Source organism: Malaclemys terrapin, chromosome 21 (genome assembly GCF_027887155.1).
Source record: "Malaclemys terrapin pileata isolate rMalTer1 chromosome 21, rMalTer1.hap1, whole genome shotgun sequence".
NCBI lineage: Eukaryota > Metazoa > Chordata > Testudines > Emydidae > Malaclemys > Malaclemys terrapin.
In genome coordinates, this window is record NC_071525.1 from 5,571,431 (window position 1) to 5,598,397 (window position 26,967).

Here is a 26,967-nt window from a genome sequence, read left to right on the forward strand (position 1 = left end):
AATGAAAGAGGATGGCCAGCAGTGGGGAAAGGTGAACTTGGACAATGCCATCATGCATGTGCTGTGTTAGGAACCAAGCACAGAGGGCCACTGACCACCATCGTGCCCAATAAGTATCTACTGACCTACCAGGAGTTAAAGTGGAATGCAATTCTGGGTAAACAGCTGGGTGCATGGGGCTCTGACTTCCCAGTTACAAAGGGGCCCCAGGCTCTCAAGACACTGCCCTGTCTAGCAGCAGTCATTACCTCCCATACACCAGGGGCCTGATTCTCTGCACCGGCGGCTGTCGTTTATACCACGCAAAGCAGGTGTGAAATGCCACGGGCTCAGAACGGCAGCATTCGACACGCACACTGCACTGGTGTACATGACTGCACCAGGGGCAGCGTGATGGAGCTGGGGCCTGGAGCCAAACACCTCCAGACTGCAGGGAAGTTCAGCAGGTGGATCTCAGCTCCAGAACGGCCTGAAACCAAACCCTGGGGGGAGTCAGGAGCTCCGGTCCACCTCTAACTCCACTGTAACATTTATGGGCTGGGGTCACCGTCACCTGGCCCTATCAGGAAGGGTCGAGCAGCCTCTGAACGGTGAGATAGAGAAGAGGCCTGGGGCTCGCTCTTCAGAGAGGCTGAGCACCGACAAATGCCGCTGAAGTCAACAGCCGCTGGGGGCATTGAGGATCTTGGAAAATCAGCTCCATAAGGCAGATCTCTGGAAGGCTCCAGGCAAATTAATTGATCAAAAGGCCCCCTGCAGTACGGAGGTAATACCTGTCCTGTGTCTGCAGAGACACCAATAAGCATCGGCTTCTGTGCGCTCTCAGCAAGGCGGCGATTGAAGGAGGCTCAAAGAACTGAAAAGGAAGAACAGGAGGGCGAGGAATAGAACAGACGACTCATTTAACAGCAGGCGAGGGGACGCCAGACTCGGCCGTCAATAGCCTCACTACAGAGACACGGGGCTGGACTCTCCACTCGCTTTCCCCAGTGCCAAAAAGGAACAGCTCCGCTGCAAGCAATGGGGCTACGCCGGTGTGAAACCGGAGTGAGATCAGATTCTGGCCCACTTGCTGACCCTTGTGCTGCACCCGCTGGCTGCGGGGCAAGTGAAATGTACGTGTGCGAGCTAAGGGAGGGCTGAAGCAATTCCACAGTGGTCTCGCAGGGCCTGATTTGCACCTCAAACTGGTGTAAGTCAGGGGAACGCACACGGGAGTCACTGGACGTGTCCCTGAGGGGGGACTCAAGCTAAAGAGGGATGCGTATTTTGCAAAGCCACAGTCTGAGGGCGCATGCAATGCGCACGGCATGCGTTTCGCCGCTCGCATGGGCCCGGAGCCTGCAGCCACTCTGCCCTCTTCTGGAACTGCAATGGAAAGGAGGAGAGACAAGGCCGCAAGCCAGCCTGAATGGGAATGACAGGTTATTTGAGACAGGTGCGCCTGTTTAGATACAATCCAAAGTGCCCCCCCCCAACCCTTTACCTATTGTTTAAACACAGACATGGGGAACTAGCTGCAGGATGCTTACTGCAGGAGGATGCAAGTTCCTGGCCCTGGGAGGAACGTGGTCTAGTGATTTAAACAGGGGGCTGAGACACAGGACATTCTGTGTCTGGCTCTGGGAAGAGAGTGGGGTCTAGCAATTAGAACCAGGGCGCTGGGAGACAGGACTTCTGGGTTCCATTCCCAACACGGGGGCGGGGAGTGTTGTGTAGGACTGGGATTTAGGATTCCTGGAATCTATTCCACTAACGTGCCTGGTGACGAGTCACACAGTCACTCCGTGCCTCAGTTTCCCCACCTGTAAAGTGGGGGGATAACACCCATGTGCTTAGCATGTGCTGAGAGTCTGCGCGAGTGATGCAAGAACCAAGGATCGCTATTTCTGAGTGAGCTGTGCCCGTTTGCAGACCCAAGAGAACGAACGGCAAGGGGACGCAGCCCTGGCTCCAGTGAACGTGGCTGGGTTCATGTATTTTTTTTTTATTACATTTTACAGAACATAAGCACAGGAAGGGAAATGCGAGAGGGAGGGGAACCTAGCCTCACAGCGAAACTGATCAAAGCTAATTCACGAGGGCCCTGGACTGATGGAGCCCGTCCTGCTGCAGTGTCTTTGGAGGGGACGTCTCGGTCATGCGGGGTCATAAGGGGTTCTGGTGCAGCAGCTGTCCCTGGAACCACCTCCCTGTAATGCCATCTCTTCTCTCTTCCTGGCTTGTCCAACTCCACCCTTACACGCAGGCCGGCCTTTCCCGACGCAAGAGCCTTCTCCAGCGCAGCTTCGCTCCCCCGGGGCAGCCGTCCTGCATCTCCCCTCCCCGGCCGGAGCCTCTCGGCAGATCCTCTCTGCTCTCTATGATTTAGCTTCCTAACTCCATAAAGCCACTTAGGGTGCATCTCGCCTGGAAGGACAGGATACAAAAGCGAGGGCGCCCTTTTGCACACTGTTCCTGGGTGTTTGAAGCCAGAGGGAGCGAAGGGCGTGCTGCGGCTGGCAGGACTGGGTGCTAAAGTTAAACTGGAGGCATGTAGCCAGCTATTCAGTAACCCCCGCACTTGCAGTGCATTGGGGGTGTTTTGCACGTGAGATTTAGCTCTGGACCATCTCCTCTATGTCAGAGCAAGCTGCTTGGAAGAGCTGGAAATGCATGAGACCCAAGACGGCGTTCAGTAAGCGCCACTCGGCTGTGGGGACCGTTACTGCCGTGGGGAAAGAGAGGTCTTTTTGGAAGCACAGTTGTGGTAGTTGGGGAAGATGTGAAGGGGTTTCAGTTAATAAGGGAGGGAAGGCTTGGCAGCTACCAGCGATGGGGTTGGGCTGGCGTGCTGGTCACTGGAGAAGATGCCTTCCACGGGGGGTGGCTGTCGGTATGTTTACCACTGGGTGTGTTGGGGGATTAACCTGCAGAACGCCCAGCTGTGGGATATTAACTGAGGTTATCCTGTGGAACTCTCTGCTGCAGGATGATATCTGAGACTACCCTGTGGAACACCCTGCCACAGGATATTAACTGAGGTTACCCTGTGGAACTTCCTGCTACAGAACAATGTGGCAGGTTAACTTACAGAGCCCCCTGCTGCAGGGTATTAGCTGGTTCTGCTCAGCCCCCCCAATTCTATTGCTGGCCTAAAGCTTCCCAGCCTAGAACCAACTAAAAAATTCCCAACAGAATGTTTTTCCCTTGGGAAAAATTCGATTGGACAAAAATCAAAATGTCTTGCGGGAACGTAACAATTTCGTTGACATTTTCAAAGGGAAATTATCGAGATGTTTCATTGCGCCCTTATCATTTTGACTTTATAATATAATAAATATCCTATTAACCTAGGCTTATATAGCATGTTTCATCCATAGACCTCTAAGTGCTTCATTTCTCCCATGTTACAGATGGGGAAACTGGGGCACAGAGAGGGAAGTCTCCCAGCAGACCACTGGCAGAGCTTGGAATGAGCCCAGGTCTCCTGAGTCGCTGGTCAGTGCGCTAACCAGTAGGCCACTCTGCCTCCCTATATAACAGGTGACATGATAAAGTGGAAATGAAACAATTTCGATACGGTCATCACACATGATTTCATATTATTTCATTTTGCGAAAGATTCCGAGATTTCGATTTTCTGCCCAGATCTGGGAGAAAACGAAATTTCAAAATCCCAGAATGCCCTGCAGGATGCAAATCCCACTTCCTGCCCGGCTCCCGGCGGTTGTGGCAGAGAAGGGGGGGGCGGATGTCTTGGCTGCATGCTCACATCGCTTCGCCCAAGGAGGAGAGGTCCCTGCCCTCCCAGAGCCGGCTGGCCACAGGGGGTGGAGATCGAGTCCTCTTGGCAAGGGGATCCCGATTCAGGGTGGCGGGGAGCCCTCTCTGGACCGGCGACGGGGCGGACTTGTGACCGTTCCCATCCTAGATGCTGCGTTTGTCGCTAGAGGCCTTGTTGCTTGTGTCTCCCAAGCCTGATCTCCTCCTCTGGACGAGCCGGACAGGGATGGGGTCCTGGGGGAAGCCAGGCTGGGGGCTTGGGTCTGAGTCACCCGTCTCGGTCAGAGCAACGAGAGCGCGGTAGAGTCGACGTCTCAGCTGGATGGGAACAAGAAGAAGAACCTGGAGAGGTCACTGGCAGGGAATCACACACATACACCCCATCCCCTCTGCCCATCCCTCCAAACGTCCTGATGTGAGTCTATTTTCATCCCTGCCTATATGAGCCATTAACGACTCTTATGTAAGACCCGGGAAGCGCAGGGTCACTTTGCTCAGATGTGATTAGAGAGCACTGCTGGGAACAGTCCCTTCTGGAAGCTGCTGCTTTCAAACCACTCAGGCCCTGTACAGAGGCCTGGCACGGCTGGCCTTACCGGGACGGTCCTGGTCCGGTGAGGCCCCAAGCTCCCCCCTGGACTGGTTCCGGACCGGTCAGTGGGGCTGGGAAGCTGCTGGCAATGGGGAGTTACTGGTTCAAAACCCCACAGCATCCCTGGTGGCAGAGAAGCAGACTGGGCTGTAATGAATGGAAAGGGGCTCGCTCACTGAGTCTGGTGGACACAGACAGACCCTGTGGGTCTCTAGCTCCCAGCCTGTGCTGCCTGGGTCACCACACACGGTCTGCCTAGGTTGACCCCTCCATAGGGCGCACACATGCTCTGTCTAGGAGAAACTGGATCTTCATTGCGGGGGGAAATAGAGGGACTTACACAAGCATACTGGGAGAGTTTACAGAGGGTTAACCGCCCCTCTGCACCCTCAGCCAAATCTCCCCCGTGGCTACCATCAGCTAACATTTTGATACTACACGAGGGAGCTACCCCAGACGGAAACATTCACCGTTCACTGCACGAGCGGCTGTTTGAAAAGAACCAGGAGTCCGGTGTCACCTTAAAGACTACCAGATTTATTTGGGTATAAGCGTTCGTGGGTAAAAAACCAGACTCCTTGTTGTTTTTGTGGATACAGACTAACATGGCTATCTCCTGATGTTTGAAAATAAACATTTTCAGGGCTGGATCTGTGTTTTCAGAGTCTCTTGAGCTCTCAGGAACTCCACAGGTTTTAGCCTGCAGCCGCGTGCTCTGTAGGTTAACCGCCATTACTGTCACACTGGGATGGCTTTAACAGGGGCTGGAGGCATTCAGAGTTAGAGCTGGCCAAAAAAAGCAGAATTTCCATCTCCTGGGAAATGCAGAACTTTGAAATGTCGTCTACACTCGTTTGGGACCCCAGGCTAGGAATTGTTGAACCCGAAGGAAACCAGCGCTCCAGCGTCTACACTGCGGCACAAGTCCAACCACCATATCCCAGACTTTCTAGTGACCTCCCAAAACGTGGCCGCTCCAGTCCTTCATTCGTGATGCAATGCGGGCAACCTCGACTGCCCACCAAACCTGACTGTCCAGAGGACAAAGAACGTGAGCCAGGGGGATTATGGGATAGTTTTGGTGGACTCCCAGAGCATGAATCCAGCGTGGCTGTGTCTACACTGCAAAGCAATAGGGCTTGGACCCTGAATCCCGACTTGACTCAGGCTCAGACCCTCCACCCCTGGGAAGTGGGTGGGTCCTGAGACCTGGGTTAGCGCGATTTGTGTGTAGACAGAAGCGGGGTTAGGTGTGCGACGGAGTCAGAACCCTGGGCGTACACTACAGTGTAGAAATGCCCTTGGAGTACCTTTCCTAGACCCAAAGAAGAGCTCTGTGTAGTTCAAAAGCTCCTCTTTCTCTTGCCAACAGCAGTTGGTCCAATAAAAGATATTACCTCACCCCCCTACCCCCGGTGATCAGATGTCCCGATTTTATAGGGACAGTCCTGATTTGGGGGGCTTTTTCTTATATAGGTACCTATTACCCCCCACCTCCTGTCCCGATTTTTCACACTTGCTATCTGGTCATCCTACCCCCGCGCCTCTCTTACAAATAATTAAACAGCCCTTGGGCCAAAGAGACAGGCCAACTCTCTAGCCCAATGGTTCGGGCACTTGCTGTGACTCAGACAGAGAAGGGACCCAAACCTGGGCCTCCCACGTGCCCGTCCTAACCAACAGGCTGTTGGCTATTTTCGAGCAGGTCTCTCTCCCTCTGAGCACAAATTCCATCCGGGGCCTACGCAGGAGCGCCGCCAACTTTTTTGCCGCCCTAGGCGGCGGAAGGTCCCGCCCCCGAAATACCGCTGATGACCGGGGCGGCCAAAGATCCGGCCGCCGCGGTCGCCGCCTCCCAAATGTTAGCGCCCTAGGTGACCGCCTAGGTCGCTTAATGGGTTGTGCCGGCCCTAGGCCTAAGCAACCTTCCCGGCAACATTTTCATCTAAACCAACGTACTGTCGGGCACCGTTCCCTGGAAACCGACATATTCCCCCCGAAACAGCATTTTGCAACAGAATTTTTTTTTTCCTGCAACTTTTTTGCCCAGTTACAACCCCACCCCCACCCTGACCCAGCCGTTCGGCTCAGACCTCCGCAGCACACGAGTTACTGACATTGGATCTCTCCGCTGCCCTGCTGATGACAGACGGCAGAGAACTGCTGAGCCCCAGACCTGCCCCACTCCCCAGTGACCCCTGGCTGCTGTTCATCCTGCAGGCCTCACACATGAGCTCATTGTCTTTCCAGAAGGTATTTGCTAGCTCTGGTTTCGGAGGCGGCTTACGGGACGGCACCCGGCTGTCTGGAGAAGCCGGACGAGGTGAGCATCTGGTATGTAACGGTGACTTTCACCCGAGCCACAAGAATCGCTGCTCCTGGAGCAGATTTATGGTCCTTCTAGAGTGTGGTACCCGCCCCCGACAGTCAGACAGTAGCTCCCCCTGCTCACACATGCCCGGGCCATGCTACACGGGAGGGAGTCTGGTGACTGGATGGAGCCCTGCAGCATGAAGTTGGAGACCCCTTCCCTTAGGGTCCTAGCAGGTGCAATCCTTAGTGATATAAACATCTAATTCTTTTCTGAATCTCACTAAGCTCCTTGGCAGGGTGACACCCAGTAGCTGTGAATCCCACAAGTTAACCTCACTAATATCCTGTAGCAGAGAGTTCCACAGGCAAACCTCACTAATACCCAGTAACTGAATCCCACAGGTTAACCTCACTAATATCCTGTAGCAGAGAGTTCCACAGGCAAACCTCACTAATACCCAGTAACTGTGAATCCCACAGGTTAACCTCACTAATATCCTGTAGCAGAGAGTTCCACAGGCAAACCTCACTAATACCCAGTAGCTGTGAATCCCACAGGTTAACCTCACTAATATCCTGTAGCAGAGAGTTCCACAGGCAAACCTCACTAATACCCAGTAGCTGTGAATCCCGCAGGGTAACCTCACTAATATCCAGTAGCAGAGATTTCCACAGGCAAACCTCACTAATACCCCATAGCTGTGAATCCCGCAGGGTAACCTCACTAATATCCAGTAGCAGAGAGTTTAACAGGCAAATTGGACTAATATTCAGCACATTAAATCACAGTAAAACCGCTAGTTAACTACAGTAATATCCTGGAACAGAGAGTTCCAGAGGCAAATCTCACTAATACATAGCAGCTGTGAGTCCCACAAGTTAATCTCACTAATATCCTAGAGTAGAGAGTTCCACAGGTGAACCACATTAAAACCCAACAGCAGTGTGTCCTGCAGGTTAACCACAGCAATAGCCCGTTGTAACGGGTGGGTGTCAAAGCTTGGCTCACACTTCGTTGGGTTTATTTTCTGTCTACCAGAGACTGTGAAACAGGGAGCAGAGGGGGAGCAAGATAGAAATAGAATATCTTTGGGGCAGGGCCTGTCTCTTTGTTCTATGTTTGTACAGCTCCTAACACCATGGGGTCATTACTGGGGCTCCGAGGTGCTACCATCAGACAAATATAATAAAACCAGTAAAACATCTACTAAATAGGAGAAATTAGTGGATCTCGTGGGACTTCTGACAATTCTGGGCCATCCAAACTGAATCTACTCAGCACTTTGGCACTTGGTTCTAGATCATGTGCCAAACTGGCAAAAGGATTTGCAAAAATCACCTCCGTGAGTTAGGTACCTAACTCCCATTGACTTTCATAGGCCCCTTTGTAAATCTCACTAAATGCACCTCTAGGTACCTAACTATCGTTGTGAATCTGCTCTCGAATCTAGCAGAAGGGTTTTGCTATTTGATTTGGGTCTGGTTCTTATACAGCCCTCACCACTGTGGCATCTGAGCACCTCCCAGCCAACACGACGGGCACTTGTAGCATGCGATTCCACCCAAAGGGAAAATCACAAGAGGGTTTTTTGTTTCAATCGGATGTATCTATTCTATGGCTGTGTTCTGTGCTCGCTATTAAAGGCGGCGAGTCACAGACGCGCACCTCGCACTCGGAACAGAAAGTAGTAGGGTGTGAGGCTTTGTAGCTTTTATCCTGGCCCCAAAATTAAAGGGGTGGGTTAGGAGTTGAGGTTCTGACCCTTGTCCCAGCCTCTAATCAGAGCCCTCTCCGGTCCTTCTCCAGACTGAAACACAAGGCCAGGAGAGGAAAGTAATATTATTTTCAAGGACATAAGTGCTGAAGCCTGAAATGTAGGGGGGGGGAATTAGATGATGGGAGAATTCAGGAGCGATTCTGATGCAGGGCACCCTTTCTGGAGCTAGGGGCAGGTTCTGATCTCCATGACACTGATGTGAATCTGGAGTCACTCTGTTGGAGTCAATAGAATCGTGGGCTGATTCTGATCCCAGTTATACCAGTGTAAGCTCAGAGTAACCCCACTGGAGTCAATGGAGGTAGGGCCAGATTCTCATTTACACTGGTATATACATCCATGGAAGTCATGGGATTCACTCTGGATTTGCACTGGTGTACCTGAGATCAGAATCTGGCCTTCAGGCTTCCGGGAACAGAACATGCTTTCGGGAAGACATATGAATCATGCCCTGTTGTCAATTTCCCCCTTTGATCGCTACCCAAACTGCCCTCCCGGCGCTTCAGACACCCCCTTCATGGTCTCGGAGACGCAGCTGCGGCTCGGCTCATTGTCTCGAGCAGGGCGAAAACGCTTTAGCGCTTGGATTTGTCAGGGTAACGGATGTCCACTGACAAAGCAGAGAAGGAACCTGGGGAGAGGGAAGAGAAATCACATCTAGTTCTTCTACCCTCCCGTTCACTCTACTGTCCTAGCACAGACTGTCCTGAGTGCCCTGCACTTTGCCACTAGCAGCATGGCCACCAGTGCAGCCCCGGGCCGTCTCCCCTGTTCAGGAGAAGTGCAGTTCCCTCCTGTAGAGGAGAGGGGTCTGGGGGAAATCTGGCTAGAGCGCAGGCCATGCCAGGGGAAGCTTTGTTCCCAACAGGGGTCGGCGTGAAGGGAACACGGCTATTGCATGAAGTCACGAGCGGTTCATGAGGCCCCAAGGTGCTTTGGAAGAGAGTCACCTGGCCATTCGTCTTCTGGTGGGCCCCATGGCTTCAAAGAGAGACCATCTGGAACTGAAGGTCTTACACAGCAGATCCACGGAGACATAGGCATTGCCAGCCTGGATCAGACCCAGTGTCCACCTAGTCCAGTGTCCCATCTCTAGCACTGACCAGCACCAGATTCTTCGGTGGAAGAGGGAAGGAACCCATCCCCCAGAGGAAACTGAGGCAGCTGCCAGACTGAAACTTCTAGCTAGAGCTTCATTCTTTGTACAGCAGTAACATTGCAGGGGCCCAACTGAGATCGGGGCCCCACTGTGCCAGGCGCTGCCCAGGAATCCATAATAGCAATCCCTGCCCCGAAGAGCTTGCCATCTCCACAGACAAGAGTCACAAAGGAAGAACTGTTCTCACCAGCTTACAGGTGGGGAAACTGAGGCACAGCGATTGACTTGTCACACACAGGGAGTCTGGGGCCAGGAATTGTACCTTGAATCACACTGCAATGTTTTAACCATAAAACCATCCATCCTATTTAAATCCCCTGCCTTCAATGGGAGCTATCGGGAGGGTTGGGGGCGGGGAGGGAGACAAGATGCAAAGTAGAATCAGGTCCCCCCCAGCCACATGGACACAAGGTCGCTTTAAACCCCGAGCCTGGTCTGACTTCAGCTGTGCCAGCAGCTTTGCTTCAATAGGCACTGGGAGGCCGGGAGCTGGCGGTCAGGGATAGCAGCCGACCTCACGCAGCACAAGCGTCTGTGAACAAGTGCCACGGGGACACAGGGGATTAAGGGCTCTTTGACTGCACGCCCGTTGGACAGGGCGGAACGTCCTGTGCGATAAAAGCTCACGGGGGACCCTTAGCCCAGGAAGCTAATTAACCAGAGGGGAAATGAGACACCCCGGGCCCCTTCCTGCTTCATTAACTTCTCACACCTCGGGCCTCCTCCGTCAGGAGCTGGGGTTCGTTAGCGCACGGCCTCTGCCCGTGGGCCAGCTCCAATCTGAGCTCTCTGCAGATCCCTGTCCTGTTCTCTCACTCCCCCCGCCCCTTTTCCTCACCTTCCCCTTCCTCACAGCCCGGCACCTGGATGTTTACTGATTCTTTGGATTTGCCCTAGTGCCTGGCAGCTCCAGTCACGGAGCAGGCCCCCAGGGGGCTGGACAGCGACCCACAGAGCTGCAGGACACCGCGTGCCGCTCACTGCTATAGGAGACAGGATTCTTGCTGAGGGTGACGGGTGCCAGACCAGACAAGCTCCCTCCCACCCGGCTGTGCCCAGGCGGTGCCACCGACCCTGCTGGCCAGATGCTCCCCTCAGCACAGCTGCCAGCGGGGTGGCTGTCGGCCAGCCAAAGCAAGGCTGTTCCCAGAATCCTTGGAGAGGCCAGTTCTCGTGGGCAGGTCGACGCTGCAAGTGCAGGTGTGATGGTAGCAAGAGGACGCCCGCTGTCGGGGAAAGAATCACCCATGCCTTAATTTTAGTTCACAGACTCAAGCCTGCAATACATACCAAACGCGCTGGGGTGACAGTCCGAAAACTGACACACCTAGGACCGCACGCAGGCGGCCTGTTATTTCGTCAAACCGCAAGCAAAGTACAAATTATATGTCATTTGCGAGAAATAAGAGTTGGGGTCAGTCCCCCTTTCTCGGTATCTTCCTCATTATTTTACGAGAATTGGGTGCATATTGGGTGGGGGGGCTTTTTGGTGTTTTCCGCCATGGGTGGTACTTGGCGCCATCCCAATGACTTTCTCGTTAGGGTGCATGTTGTTTTCCGGGATTTTTACGGTTAGGGGTATAGGGGGTTCTCTTAGGACGCCCGAAGAAGATATATGATTGGCTAGTTTGGCAGTTGGCTGGAAAACAGGACAAACTGGCTCTGTGCAAGAAGCAATTTCTTCATATAAGCGGTTATTATATTTCATAAACAAGCAGTTATGATGTTGCTAAAGCGGTTATGATTTCTTGCATTGTTTCTTCTCCCTCCCTCCTCTGGTCATCACCCTTGACTGAATTTGGCAGGGAATGGTGCTGTCTAGTTTTGTTCAGGCCCTGGCCTGCTGGTTTTTGTAAGGGCCGTCATCGTCACAAGCCTCTGCTAGGGGGTCTGATTCTGGGCCTTTGGAAAATAAGCCCTGTTGGCTATTAGGAGCCCCCCACCCCCAGTTCCCTTTCCCCACACCACCCATGCCAGTGTTAAACTAGCAAGAGAAGGGGCGGTGGCACAGGGATTAGCACAGGGCAGAGAGACCACCAGATCAGCTCAGACGAACTGCACATGACCGGCGACTAACCCTCTCCCTCAGGTAGCCCTGAATCGAGCCTGGATTAGACCAAAGTATCACAACCCTCCAGAGACTAAACTGTGGAGTGCAACAGGCAGCAATAGGAGGGTCAGAGGTGCACCAACGCCCCGAAAATGGGCAGGGAATTTATTAGGTGAATCCGTGCTACCAGGTCTCTTCACTACTGCCATCACCGGTGCTAGCTAGATTCAAACGACGCAGGTAGGCCCCCCGGGCATCACACCTTGACTTGCAGGGGCGACGCGCTTACAGAGGAGCCCCTCCCGAACGCTGCGCAAGTTGGGATCTGCATCTGAGCTCTGCAGGCCGGGCCCACCTCTAACCAGCAGCCACCCAAGGCCATGGGCCCCTCCGAACAAGAATTGCACAGTCTTCTGGCTCGAGAGGCCGCCGGGCAGCCTCTCCCCCCCGGGGAAAGACTCATTAACGTTTTCCAGGATGCAGAGATACCACCTAACCCATCGAGTTGTTTCTCGGTGCGCTGCGCTCTCTGCTGATGCTGATGCTGCAGATCTCTGTCTACGGTACCTGTCTCCTGCTCTGTACCTAAAGCTTCCAGAGCAGCCAGGCAAGGTCATTTTGACATCACCCAGCCGTGGGAACCACCAGCTCCCAGATACTGGCTGTAGCTGGAGCTTGAGCTCTCTGGCTAAGGTACTTACCGGGCCCCCCATCACACTGGTGTCTGAGCACCTCACCGTCTTTAAGGTCTTTAGCCTCACACTTCCTGTGAGGTAGGGCAGTGCTCCCAGGAGAGGAAGGATGGTCTAGTGGTTAAAGTGACAGCCTAGGGCTTAGGAGCCCTGTGTTCAATTCCTGGCTCTGCCACAGCTTCTGTGACCTTGGTCAATTCACTTAGCTGCACAGTGCCTCGGTTTCCAATCTGTACAATGGGGATAATAGCTCTGCCCCACCTCCCAGAGTGTCGTGAAGATCAATACACTAAAGATGGTGAGGTGCTCTCAGAGACTGCAGCGATGAGGCCAGCTAAGTACCACGGAGGGATAGACAGTATCCCATTGTACAGATGGGAAACTGAGGCACAAACTAAAAATCACACAGAGAGTGTGCAGCACAGCAAAGAACTGAACTGAGGTCTACAGCGTCCCCCAGGCCAACACTTTAACAACCAGGCTACCTGCTACCCAGTCCGTAGTGACTGAATTTCTAAGAGCCACCATCTCCGGCCCATTGTAGCCAGCATGGCTCCAGGGTAGAAACTGGAGCCCAGCAAGAGGTGGTGGATCCGAGTGCCACGTGATGGAACTAGGTCAAAGACATTCAGTTTCCCTAATAAGATGAAAGGGCTCTTTGCCTCTCTTACAATTAGCCTCTTCCCGGAATAAGCACCTGGAGGAGAGATGACCCTCTGAGTCACTGACTCATTAGGGCATTGAAGGCTGCTAGCCTGGGCCTCCATCTGACTCATGTGGGGGAAACCTTCGGTCACTTGGAAGATGCTGTTACCATCAGCTTTCCCTCCTGCCCTCCCCCCATTTCGGAGCAGGAGGAGACCGGAGATTCTCTCAGACGCAGTAGAAGTTGGTGGACATAGAAACTGTCAGCCTGAGTCAGAACCATGGTCCGTTTAGCCCTGTTTCAGAGAGTGGCGAGCCTCAGCTGCCCCTGAGGAACCCTGCAGGGATGAGAGAACCTGCTTCCCCGGGGACACTTCTTCCTGACCCTGTCAGAGGCCAGGGCAATACCCTGAGCATGAGGTTATCTATCTCAGGTCCTTTCACGGTCCCATTACCCATAGTATCGGAGCACCTCACGACTTTCAATGCGTTTACCCTCACAACACCCTCTGTGGCGCGGGGCTGTTAGAAATGGGGAAACTGAGGCACAGAGAGACAAAGTTCCCAGATCCTCCATGGGAGTTAGAAGTCTAAAGACTAAGTGAGTTGCCCAAGGACACACAGAGTCAGTAGCACAGCAGGGAATTGAACCTGGCCCCCAAAGTCTCAGGTTAGTATCCTAGCCCCCGGACTCTCCGTGAGCAACCACAGACGCCTGGGAAGTTTATCTAGTTATAAGCGGGTCCTGTCACCATGGTATCTGAGCACCTCCTGAACATTAATGCGTTTACTCGGGAGGCAGGGAAATATTGTCCTCCCCATTTCACAGATGGGGAAACTGAGGGAGAGTTGTTTTTTTTTAAACTGTTTCACCCAAGGACATGCAGGGAGCCTGCAGCACAGCGGGAAAATATACCCAAGTCTCCTGCACCCCAGACTTATGCTCTACCCACTAGGTCATGCTGCCTGCATTATTACTACTAGTAAACTGCTTCGATATTAACAGACTCCAAGATTGCAGATCATTGTTCACGGCTAACAGCTGTGGGGAATTTACCTGGCAGTAGGTAAGTGGGATAATGCTACTCTAGTATGAGCAGGAGGTGCACCCCACCTGCTGAGACGGAGCATTTCGGGGGCGGGGTCAGGCTGTTAATGTTGCAGCCCACCTCCAGCGCTACCTGCAAAATCACCCCTCGTGCCAGTGGGCCTGCTGGAGGCAGGTGTGACAGAGACCACAGCTCCATGCGGCGCGGCGGAGGGCCGCTGTATTAAATGTATGAGCGGCTTACAACTGATTGGGCTCTTCTTCACAGGGGAGGCTTCCCACAGCCCCTCCGGGAACTAAAACAATGTGGGGGGGACCACCCCGAGGATTGGAAAAGGCTTTGGATAATTGCACATACTGGGTGAGGCTGCGTTTTTTCAGCGACTAGGAAACGAAGCGAGGGCTCGAGCTTGAACGGACTGGCAGGCTTCCTTTGACTTCAACAACCTGCCAGGACCTTAGGCCCTAGGGGACCCCAGAGAGGGGAGACAGGAACAGTTGCCACGTGCCAGGGGACGCAGCCGTAGCCCCACAAGGAATTGCTCCCCAGACACATGGCTCCTGTCACTTTAGCTCTGGCAAGAAGACAGTGAGCAGGGGGATAACACGATTAGCGAGAGCCGCTGAGAACAGAGAGGCCTTTGCTTCCTTAATGATCCCGCTATGCCAGGAAGGTAGCAGAGCTCAGCGGCTCATGCCCTGCTGTTCAGCCGAGGGCCGTGCTAATAATAAATAGCTCATCACAGGCAAGGTTGGAGGAGCAGGTTAGGTAACACGGTGGTGGTGGGGAATAATAATGAACTCTTACAAAAGACGCAGCTCTCAAAGTATTTTGCAAAGAGGGATGTCATTCCCCTGCTGAGGATGGGGAAACTGAGGCACCCGGAGGGACTGGCCCCGCAACGTCTACACTGCATCTTGGAGCGAGCCTCCCAGCCTGGGTTCGCCACTTGTATTGGCGAGGCTCATGCCAACAATGCTAAAAATAGCCTTGTAGATGTCGCGGCTGGGGCTGGAGCTGGCGCTCTCAGGCCTGGGGCCGGGTGGGGTCTTGAAAGCCAGAGCCCGAGCATCAACGCGACGTCTAGACAGCTGCCAGCTGTGCTGTAGACGGACTCCAGAAGAGCTAGGCCTGATGAACAGTGATTGAAGCACATGCCTGTCTGGAAATGCGGTGAAGAATAAGGATGTTGTCCCCAAATTAGGGCCCTAACCGAGGGCCACATTTTCCAAAGGGCTCCAAGCTCCCAATGCGACGCCGAGGAGCAGATTTTCCAAAGAGTTTAGTGCCGGGGGCTTTGGAAAAGCGTTCACAAGGATGGGAGCTGCTTGGAACAGAGCGCCTTTGGCAATCTGGTTCCTTTGCAAAATCTAGTGCCACGGACAACTAGCGGCTCTAAGCCCTTGCCTGCAGCTGGAATCTGGAGCTGCAACACTCTCGTGGAGAGACAGTTTGCACAGGTGCAATATGAATTTGCACTGGTGCAGCTTCTCCCCCATGTAAACGGTGCCTAGAGGTTTGCACCAACGTCCATTGCAAACAAAGCCCAAGGGCTTTCTATAATGACGATCACCGTAGTATGTAAGCGTGTCTGGTACCTATGCAGCTATCACAGTGTCTCTCTCCATATATATCTCCCCATGGACATCCTAAAGGAGACTCTCCCAAGCCTGCTGGGTGGCCGGGGTTTTCCCAGGAGCCATTTTCGTAGTCCTCATTTGGAGGATCAGGCCCCGTCACCTTTTCCGTCCCCAAAAACTTGGGAAGGGAGAAATGCAGGCAGAGCAAATGCTGCCCCCATCCTCACCCTCCAGGAAGTAGAGGATGCATCTGGCCAACTACCCATTTCCTTTCCAATATCCCCTTCCCTTCGCTCTTACGCAGGGAGCGCTCAGTCCTGCAGGGCTCATCTCCGGCTGCAACAAGTTATTTCCTTGTGCCACCCACGGCCTGATTCTCCCGTAGGGAATAAGAGCGGGACAGGAAGCTGACTCCTGAGAGATCAGACCTGCCACCTGACCCTGGTCCCATTATCTGCCCACACCCCACCCGTCTCCTCCGGGAGGCGCTCCGGCCATCAGAACTGCACTCTTAGCCAGCTGATGGAACAAATTTGGGGCTACTTAGGGCTTCCCATCTGACACTGTACAACATCCCATGGCTGCTTGGAACATCACAGCACGTGGCTACATGTAACTCAAGTGCTCCTGCTCCAAAAACAGAGGCTTCTGCTGTCTGAGTGACGGGAAAATCTCCTCCAGCTATTAGCAACACAGGGCCTATGACACACATGATATTATGACCACTGGGCTATGTTTCCTCTCAGTTCAAAGCTTCTGCTCTCTGAACTATGGTAGAATCTCCAGTAGCTTTTAGCAGTATAGGGCCTATGACACAGAGACCATATGACCACTAGGCTAGGCTTCCATAGTTCCAAAGTGACATTCTTGTGGGTCTGTCTCTATCTTTCCATATTGTTTGTTCTGACAACAGCGAGGTGCTTTAACCATCCACTGTGCCTATGAAATGCAGCGTCGGATGGGATGGGATGGGATGGGGGGTGTGTGTCACAGATGGATTTAATTTTAAAGATATCTTGCAAGATGTTGCCAAAGGAGCTAACTGCTAGACAGGTTAGACAGACACATCCAGCAAGCTATGAGTGCAGGATAACGCATTCAACTGATAGATTAGACAGGTCTTGTCTAAATGCAAGAAATTAATTTAAACCAGTTTAAAAAGATTGAGTTAACCTGGGACAAATCCCCGTGTGAATGCTCTTAATCTGGTTTAGGAACAGGTTTAAGCTAAACTGAAGTGGCTCTTAATCGACAAACTGAACCGAAAGAAACCAGTTTCAATCCAAAATAAAAGCCTGCACACAAGGGTTAAGGAAATCTTCTTTTTTTTTTTAATCACCCTTGCATCGTTTTCTTGTGTGGACACCCTTAGATGAGGTTACATAAATCCTAGTAGGCTACGTGAAGAGAAGCAGTAGCTAGATCAAACAGATTACCCAGCTCATTGTGATCTGCAGAATATAGCTAATGAAGGAAATTAGCATGACCGGCTGCCTTAAGCCACGTCATACATTTCTGATGCTGTCACCGACTCAGGCTACGTGAAAACTCCCATTAGCGCGTTCCTCGCTTGGCCCCTCAGCCCTTCTCGACACGGCTCTTCCGAGCTGCCAGGACTCGTAACAACTTCCATCAAGCATCCAGCGCCGCTTCGTTTGTCTTTCAAAGCAACAACCTCCTGCCACCGGACATTATCCCCAATCTATCAGCTCTTCAGCGGCAACGTCTCCACTATGCTCTGTTCCCCTGCGAGAACAGGATGGCCAAACTGAACTCCCCAGCCTGAAGTGGCCTCCAGGCAAAGCCCGCAGCTGGTCTAGTCATTTCCTCTGCCCAGTTCTCTTCCCTGATGGAGCTGGTTTGTGATTTATTTATTCAATCTCTCATTTGAATCCCTTTTCTCGTCCCTGCCGGGATGCTGTGCTGTCAGCAAGGGTAGCAGGCCCACGTCTTTTGATCTGGGCGGCCGCCCTTTCACCACAGCCCTTTGCCCTTCTAACCTACCTCGCCGCCCCTTCCGGGAAGCTACGCTTCTTTGTACAGAGCTAGCCGGCAAAATTCCGTTCAGTCCACTGTCTGTGGGGCCGAAACTGCTCTGCAATCGTTAACCAGCTCGGATCTCCTTCCTCCCCAACTGCTGCCAACTCAAGTGGCACTCATTAACTCAGCCTGGTAAATAGAGTTGCCTTAGGATTGCTTCACGGGGTGATCTGCCTGCCTCCCAAACGAATTTTAGGTATACTGCCTCCACCATGGTCAGCGTCCAAGTCTCTGGCAGTAAGTTCAGGAGGAGGGGGTGACGTTGCACTCGACAGGATTTTATGAAAGTATGCGGATGAGTGGGAATATAATGTAACTAAAATCTGCTTCATGCAAAAGGTCTCTTGTAAAGTATCATTACAAAGTTTATAATCTACTGAGTGTGATCACCCTAGTTGTATAAATGTATCACTCTTGTACAGATGCTCCCCGGGTTACGCAAGACCCGACCTACGGAAAAAGCTCTTCTTTTTTTTGGGCGTAATGGTCAGGTATACGTTCCCGACTTACGCAAAATTTGACTTACGCAAGGCGTGGGTGGTAGCCCACGAAAGCTTATGCTCTAATAAATTTGTTAGTTTCTAAGGTGCCACAAGTCCTCCTGTTCTTTTTGAGGATACAGACTAACACGGCTGCTACCCTGAAATAAGTTGGGGAGCGTCTGTATCTGAAACTCGAAATATTTCCTAGCATAGCTTCAGTACCATGGCTTGGTGGTTGGGTCTCAATAGACTATAATGGGCACCATAGACCCTGGGGGTACACAAAGGTCTTTGCGGGGGGTGCACCAACTCATCTAGATATCTGCCTGGTTTTACAACAGGCTACATAAAAAGCCCCAGCCAAGTCAGTACAAACTAACATTTCGTACAATGACTTGTTTATGCTGCTCTATGGGCTATACACTGAAATGTAAGTACAAGATTTCTATTGTGATTGATTTCTTTTATAATTATATGGTAAAGAGGAGAAAGTCAGCGAGTTTTCAGTAATGGCATTTGTGACACTTGCATATTTTTAGGTTGGATTTTGTAAGCAGGTCGTTTTTAAGTGAGGTGGAACTTGGGGGTACGCAAGACAAATCAGACTCCTGTAAGGGGGACAGGAATCTGGAAAAGTTGAGAGCCACTGCCATAAAGGATAAAGGGCATATTACTAGCGCCACCCAGGGGAGCGCTCCTTTACCTCTGAACGGTAGATGGCCACATCCAAGCAGCAAGGTTCTAGCCCTGGTTCCACAGGAGTGCGGGTCTGTGAGTTGCAATGCAACGGGGGGTGCATTACAGCCTCTTTGTTAAGCTGGCAAAGTGCCTTAGCAAGCTCATGTCCGTCCAGCACCTGGTTTGGGTCACATCTACAGGGCAGAAGAGGGGTCACTTTAATATCAAGTTACATGCCAGCTCCTGCCTGGCTTCTCCCAACCCTCCCTTCTGTGGAGTAGGAGGAGCAGCTCTGTATTTTTCCAGAACATGAAACCTGAGTGATTGCATTCCCATTTCTCCTGGGTGGGTCAATATTTAACCACTAGGAACCCAGCCAAGAACCTCCAGCAAGGTTGCTGCGGTGCTTTTAATCTCTCGGGGAGGCAGCTAATAGTATAAGGATCGTGTTTGGTTTATACTTGCCTTGGATGGCACAAAGGGCATTTAAATTCTCTCCCCTGCTGGGTTTACTGCTCCTGCCTGGTGAGAAGAGTCAGCTGGAGTCACACCTTCCCTACAGAGCCCCCTGGCCTTGCTAAGCGCCCCCCCCTTCAAAACTGTGTCATTGGGGAGCTCCAGACTTATTCCAGCTCAGTGACTCTTGGAGCAGATTGGGTCTGCTTAGAATCAAGAGCCGATTCGCAAACGGCAGGCGGGTGTAGACCCCAGCTGGGCTCCGGGAAGGAAAAAAAAAAATTTAAAAGCATGATGCTCTTTGACTCTGGCAACAGCAGCAAGAAACAAAAGCACCAGCAATCGGGATTTCAGCTAGCAACGATACAGACGATGCGCGAGCAAGAATGGAATCTAGCTCACTCGCCTATGGCTGATTTGGGTCCTGGGCACGGGGCTCGTAGCGGCCAAATCTTGTGTGTTTCACTGAAAGGAAACAGGTCTGGACTCACAGCAGCGAAAAGCAGATACAGAGCCATTTAATTTAACGTCTTTGTACAGGGCCATATTCTGATCTCAGCTCTACCTGGGTAAATCTGGAATATCCATTATTAAAACACACTCTGCAAGACCCACCACAAAGCAATGGATTATCTCCATTGTACAGCACATTCTAAACAAAATAGAATATTCTTTATCTCAGTACATTTTAGAAGGGGGATGAGTCTTTTATGTGTAAAAAGAGTCTGGTGGGCAAGGCACTGCACTGGGACGTGAGAGGCCAGAGTCCACTTCCTAGATCTGCAACTGTGTGACCTTGGATAAGTCACGTCATCTTTTTGTGCCTCGGTTTCCCCAAAGTACCTACGCAGGGAGAAGGCATCTGATACTAAAGGGCTCTTAAATCCAGCCGATAAAGACATCCCAAGATCCAACAGCGAAGCTTGACAGATTCAAGCTAGAAAAAAGGCACACATTTTTAACAGGGCAGGTCATTAATCCCTGGAACCACTTCTCTACGGGTGTGTGAAATTCTTCATCATTTGAAGTCTTTAAACCAGGACTGAAAATGATATACTCTAGTCCAACCACGAGCTATTGGGCTCAATACGGGGATAACTGGGTGGGATTCTCTGGCCTGTGTCCTGCAGGAGGTCAGAGAAGATTATCATATTGGTCCTTTCTGGCCTTGAAAAACTCCCCCAAAATCTGTAAAACTGAGGGTGGGAGGTGGAGAGATTCTCTCTCTCTCTCTCTCACCCTTTGTCTGTCTCATCTCTTTAGCTTGTCAGTTCTTTGAGGACTGTCTCTCACACGGTGTACGTGCAGCACCTCACACAACAGAACCCTGATCGCGATTGGCGTCGTACAGGGAGTCAGTCTTTAGAGCTCTATGCACTACTGTCATACTAATTAACAGACCATGACGAAGGCCCTGCTTAATTTGCAATACTGCGAATATTGCGGATCCTGCAATATTCGGCTTCCGCTGCAATTTTGATTTTAATTGGCTTACTTTGCACAGTCCGCAATTTTGCACCCGTTTTGAGAGTTGCAACACACACTCCCACCCCACCCCCCCATTAGTACAGTAGAACCCCATTTATCCGAGCCCACAGCAGCTGGGGTCGGGCTGTCAGCCCTGCGCATTGACTAATATAGTTGCAGCAAAATGTCTAGTTATAAAAAAAAAAAAAAAAATTAAAGCAGGCATAACATAGTACTTGAGTGTTTATATTGTTCCAGCAACTTTTTCTTAAACAAACAGGCCATCTCTGGCTTTTTCAAATTGCCACAATTAAAAAAGGTCAATTATTACTTTTCCGTTATTTTCTGTCTTGTCTGCAACTCAGACGCAATTATTGGACAATCATCTCGCGATTCAAGTAGGGCCTTAATAATGAGTAGCAATCATTGCATAAGTCTGTGATTACAAGCTGGGATATTATTAGAAGGACTTTCAAATCCTCTCATTTCAGGGCATGAACTGATCTGTATTTTCCATAGGCAACCAGGTGACCTTCAGTGCAACTGACTTATTTTCGATTCAGAGCAAAGGAAGAAAGAACCAAAATAAAGTCCCTACCCCCCCACCCCCACCCCGCCACTCTCATAACTGCTGGACTCCGCTGCCTGTCTCTGCAGGCTGGCAAGTTCTAGAGATTTAAAGGGGCAGGACACAGAAAATGGAATTACACCAGTGACATACTCGTTGCACAGGTTGGGGACCCAGCCAGAAATCTCCCCGCATGATACAGTATTGCAGAGGAGCGGCCACCCCAGATCAGACTGATGGTCCATCTAGGCCACACGCCTATCTCAGGTAGTGGCCAGAACCAGCTGTTTCAGAGGAAGGTGCATTTTGGAAGCAAGGCTCTTAAATCAAATCCTCCCAGCTGTCAGAGACAGGCCATTAGACTAGATGGACCATCAGCCTGTGCACTCCGGCAGTTCTTAGCAGTTGCATATTTCATTCTCAGCTTATAAATTATTTTAACAGAGAAAAGAAACACTGAAGAAATAACTCCCGGCTGCCTGGAAGGAGAAAAAGCTTAGCGTCATCACATTCACCTACGCTTATGAGCAAATTTTCAATAAGGTAGCAAGTTCTTTCCCCAAAGGCCAGCAAAGTCAGTCTTAACATGGGAGCAATGGGAATGGAGGCCAGAGATGCCCTGGGGAAGAGGAGACCTGCCTACTAAAGGAGAAGGGGAATTCAAGCATTCAGAGAGACAGGACCAGGACAAAATGCTTCCTACAGCCTTTGGAGTGCAGTAGAATTCGGTCCCCAGTGCCTTGCTTAGTTTTGCAGAGAGCAGGTTGGAAAAATTTCGACAGCAAATAGCAGGTTTGTCAAAATCGAACCCTCTTGCCAGATTGTGATGAATTTTGTTGACCCACCAAAGTTGAAGTGTTGTGTGAGGGTCATTTTGACTTTCATATTCTATGAACGTATGACAATAATACAGTCTCTTTCTTTTTGTTATCTCTAATGTGATGTTTAGGCCAGTTGATATTTGAATGCAATATGAAATGCAAACCGAAATGACGCAGGTGAAAGGAAACGTTCCAACCATCCTGAATCAACGTTTTTCAAAATTTTTGCTGGGTGGGAAATTCCTACAGTTCTGCTTTTTGTTCCAAATGGAAGCGGATTTTCCCCAAAAAATGCTGGATTGTCCCCTGCAAGTTCCCGACCAGCACTAGTTTCCCAGACTTGCTCTAAAAGCTTTGGCCGAACCCATCTCAGCGGCCCAGGGAGGGAGTTATTCCAGAAATGCCTTCCCAAGGCAAGCAGTCAAGATCAGATCATCAGCATTGCACCTGTTTAATCATCCAGAGAGGGAGCAGGGGCTTTATCTCCCTCATCAACCCTCCTTGGGCATTGCTGCAGCCTGACTGTGCATAGCACCAGCGAGGTGGGAGAGCAGGGGATTGCTTCATGTTGTTGCATCTCCACATTGGGTGGCTATTGAGAGAAGGGGAGGGGACGGGATGTGACCGTTCACACCTTCCCTGCCCCGTCATCAGTTGCTTGGCTTTGCAGGGAGGATGGTGAACACACCCTGCTGCCTGGGAACAACCGTGAAGCGTGATGCTGTTTGTCTTAGTAACCCTACCCCAGCTCAGCCCTCATTAGCAACCCTACAATAACGATCCAGGGCATGCAGCCCTCGCTAGCAACACAACACTACAGCTGTCGCGGTTTCACGGCTCTGGGACCTGAGCTAGCCCAATTAAAGCTAGCTCAGGTATGTCTACTTCAGCGGTGCTCATACCCCATGATTGCAGTCTAGCCATACCCCCCGATTGCAGGCTAGCCATACCCCCCAATCACTCTGTGTCGTTGTTGCTGTGAAGACTAGCCTCTAGAGCAATCATAGAATACCAGGGTTGGAAGGGACCTCAGGAGATCATCTAGTCCAACCCCCTGCTCAAAGCAGGGCCAGTCCCCAATCAAATCATCCAACAGATTTTTGGCCCAAATCCCTAAATGGCCCCCTCAAGGATTGAACTCACAACCCCGAGTTTAACAGCCCAATGCTCAAACCACTGAGCTATCCCTCCCCCCATTCCCCTGGGCATTAAACTTTGGCCTTCCCACTCAGTCATGGGATTGCAACCCCGCTCCTGAAATTTGGGGCAGCTGCCCCCTGTCATCATGACGGAGGGGTGGCCAGACCGAATTTGAGCGAGTGACGTTTGCGACCTCCCCGGCGCATGGGCTCACCACGCCCACTAGCACTCTCTGATCATGCTGAAATTGAGAAACAACCCCCTGACAACCGTGTGGATATTAAGGTTCATGGTTTGTAGAAGGTTTCCTAGCCCGGGCACGGTTAGCCAGCCAGCTCAAAGGCCTGATTGATTCCAATCAAAGGGAATTTCAATCAATGTATTAATGACCCCAGCGCCATCTAGATTACACTGGAAAATCCCATTTTGTAAAGGGGCGGTGATGAAAAGCTAAAAAAAAAAAAAAAAATAAACAGAATCACTAAAACACCCCCTGCTTTACAAACCCTCCCGCCCCCCCAGAGGTTACGAGCGCACTAAGGCAGTTCACAGTTTACCCTACGCTCCAGCGCTACGGCTGTCTGCCAAACAAGCCGCCCTGTTTATTTACCTGCCTCAAGAAGCAGGAAACAAAAATTAAAATATTCCCCCCTGCGGAACGGAGCATCCGGTTTGCTCAGCAGCAAGGCAGCCGGGTTCCTGGCCGTGGGGCAGCATCTACCTGGACATTCCTAACATTCCTTGGCCAAGGCAGCGGGTCGCAGGTGACGAGGGGGGAAAAGGGCTCTTTACTCCAATGACCCTACAAAGCCAACGTCACCTAGGAATGTCTCTACTGTGCAACACTGGAGTAGGGTGACCAGATTGCAAGTGTGAAAAATCGGGACGGGAGTGGGGGGTAATTGGCACCTATATAAGAAAAAGCCCCAAATATCGGGACTGTCCCTATAAAATCGGGACATCTGGTCACCCTACACTGGAGTTACAGGTACCAGAACAGCGAGGAAGGCTGGTCCCGCGTTAGGATGCTCTGAAGACCTGCATACAATTCACTCCTCTGCCACAAATTCCTTGGCCATACCACTCTGGGCCTCAATTTCCCCATCTGTAAAACGGGACTAGCAGCCCTGCATCGGGGGGAGTGTGTGTGTGAAATGCTGAGATCACGGGGACCATATCAATACCCGATAGATTGTTGGTTAAGAACAAACGGATTAAAACCGTAAGATTAAAAAAAAAAAATGTGTTTGGTCTCATCTCATGTAAGATCCTTAAGCACATACAGAATTGGTCCCTATAGAATGCTGGTGGTGCTCAGGTCCATAATGAACGTGAGCACTAACTGAAATTCTGTCCTCACTGGCACAAATGGGGAGCCATGGGAAATCAGGGCAGAATTCCCTTTGTATATAAAGAGCTTCACAGGCTGAGGCCGAGAGAGTGAACAATGTCTGCATTACGGACGCCCGCTGGATGGGGAAACTGAGGTACTGAGCGGGAGAGTGATTTGCCCAATGTCACCCAGCAAATCTAGTTGCAAAGCCAAGAATACAACCCAGGAGTTTAAACTCTTAGTCTCCTTTATTCTGGACACCACTTCTCCTCCCAAGCCAGGAATAGAACACAGGGTCTAACACTTTCAAAGACACCTAGTGATTTTGGGTGCCTCTGTTTTTGGAGGTCCCACTCTGAGATGCCTTTTAAGGGGCCTGATTCCCAGAGGATGAGCACTCAGCACTCGCTGACAAATCAAGCCCCTTTAGAGTGTCTCCCCAAATCACTGGTTACTTTTGCAAATCTTGGCCTGTATCTATAGAGACCGCTGAAATTGCAGCCACCTCTGGGGTGGAGCCCAGCAGCTGGTTCGATAACTGCACGGTAACCATACTGACCACAGCAGGATTCTGCATAGCTTGTGAAATCCAAGAGGCTCTCCAGCCCAAGGAGAGACTGATTTTTAAGCATTATTCCAAAAAAAAAAAAAAAAATCTTTTCAGTGGAAAGATATCAATTCCGCCTATCCAGCGATCGCACCGCAGCCTCAACAAGGACGCTTGCCACACCATCTGAGCTAAGCCAGGTAGCCACGGCGCTGCATATTTGACGCAATATTTCTCCAGCCCTAAGAACAACTGACCTTTCTCTGGAAGCGGTGATCCCATTACACAATATTCTAGGTCACTGCTGCAGTACTCCCGGTGGGATCTGTACCCACGTGTTACGGGGAGACTGCACAACACTGGGGCGATCATTTCTCGCCGGCAAGCTGCAAGACAACGCGGCATTGGGAAAGCAATGAGCCAAATTCCCCTGGTATAATCCCACTAAAAACAATGGGGCCCGAGCCCAGGCTTCAGAGCGGTTCTACTTCACCGAAGTCACTCCTGATTTACAGGGGGGATGTGAAAAGAGAATCGAGCCGGGGGGAGGGGGGGGTCTAGTGATTACAGCCGCTCAGCTGGGAGTCAGGACGCCTGGGTTCTATCTCTGCCACTGACTTGGTATAGCTACCTCTGCTTGGCTATAAAAATCGAGGTAACACCTGTTTTGCGGGAGAGGGTTGTGATTAGCCCGGGTCAAAAATGTGGGGCTGAAAAACAGGCCAGCACCCCCAGCTGCTGCAAAACAGCTCAGCTCCATTGAAGTCCACGGGCCAGATCCACTGCTGGTGGGAATGGTTTGTAGCTCCACTCCTGTGCTATTTATACCATCCGAGGAGCCAGCCATATAAGGCGCTTGATCCACGGGGGCTCAGCGCTTTGTTAAAATGCCTTTGAGTATTAATATCCTGCCCGGCCCAAGATGCAGCTGGGACTAAAAGCCCAGCACAAAGGCAGTTCTTTTCATGGCTCCGAAAAACATATCAATGTCTCTTTCCTGCTGCCTTTAATGGCTTTTGCTCCTTCGCTTTGTGCGGCGGGGTAGGGAGTGGGGGGGGCGGCTTTTAGTCTTCGCAAGCTACAGCTCCACCAGGGAAGTTGTTTGTTCTCCTGAATGCCTCAAATTGCAGCAAAGCACCCTCACGTTAAGAGGCTCATGCTCCCAGCAGCGCCTTCCCACACTAGCGTGTCAATTTCTCGGCAGAGAGAGACCGTTTGCTAACTTAAGAGAAATGTCCATGGGCAGGTGGCTCCGTCCCTTTCCTCCGCTACATCCCTGACCTGGATTTTGGAACACCCTTAAAACCAAAATAACCCACCCTGCCTGCTCCTTCTGGGGTTTTTACACAGTCCCAGGTTTCACACCAACCCCTCTGCATGCTGGGAGAAGGGTTTGGGGGTCAGATCCTTGCTGTACAGATGCTCATGTGTAATTGACCATATTTAGGTTGACAGCAGGATTTGAACCCTAGACTTTCCACACACTGAGCACGAGCGACTACCGTCTGAGCTAACAAACGTAAGCCTGCTAGATCGCAGCTTCAAACCTTTTTTTCATGTGGACCTGCCAGTAGTGGAGGACAAAGACTCTCCCAGCATTGGTTGTGCACATACAATCCATTGAGTGCTACTAGTCTCCTTGCACCTGCTCCAAGAGAGGGTGTCTCTTATGGGACTTGCTCATTAGTACAAGCTGTAGCAGCACATGCTTTCAGTTCTGGAGGGTCCCCAGTTCAATCCCAGGTGTGCTGGCCAAGGCCGCAGCCATCCCAAATACCGTGCTGACCTGATCAAAGAATATCAGGGTTGGAA

General features: G+C 51.4%; 1 protein-coding gene across 2 annotated transcripts in view; it reads right to left on the reverse strand.

The window, feature by feature from the left end:
• Nucleotides 1-1,952: 1,952 nt before the first annotated feature.
• The window catches only part of LOC128827135 (perilipin-2-like), a 39,151-nt gene continuing 14,136 nt past the window's right edge, over nt 1,953-26,967 (reverse strand). For both annotated transcript variants that reach the window (XM_054010886.1, XM_054010885.1), the window contains exon 6: nt 1,953-4,083. In XM_054010886.1, coding sequence (XP_053866861.1) covers nt 3,910-4,083 — 174 coding nt within the window. In that variant the 3' untranslated portion in view covers nt 1,953-3,909. The remainder of the gene's footprint in view (nt 4,084-26,967) is intronic.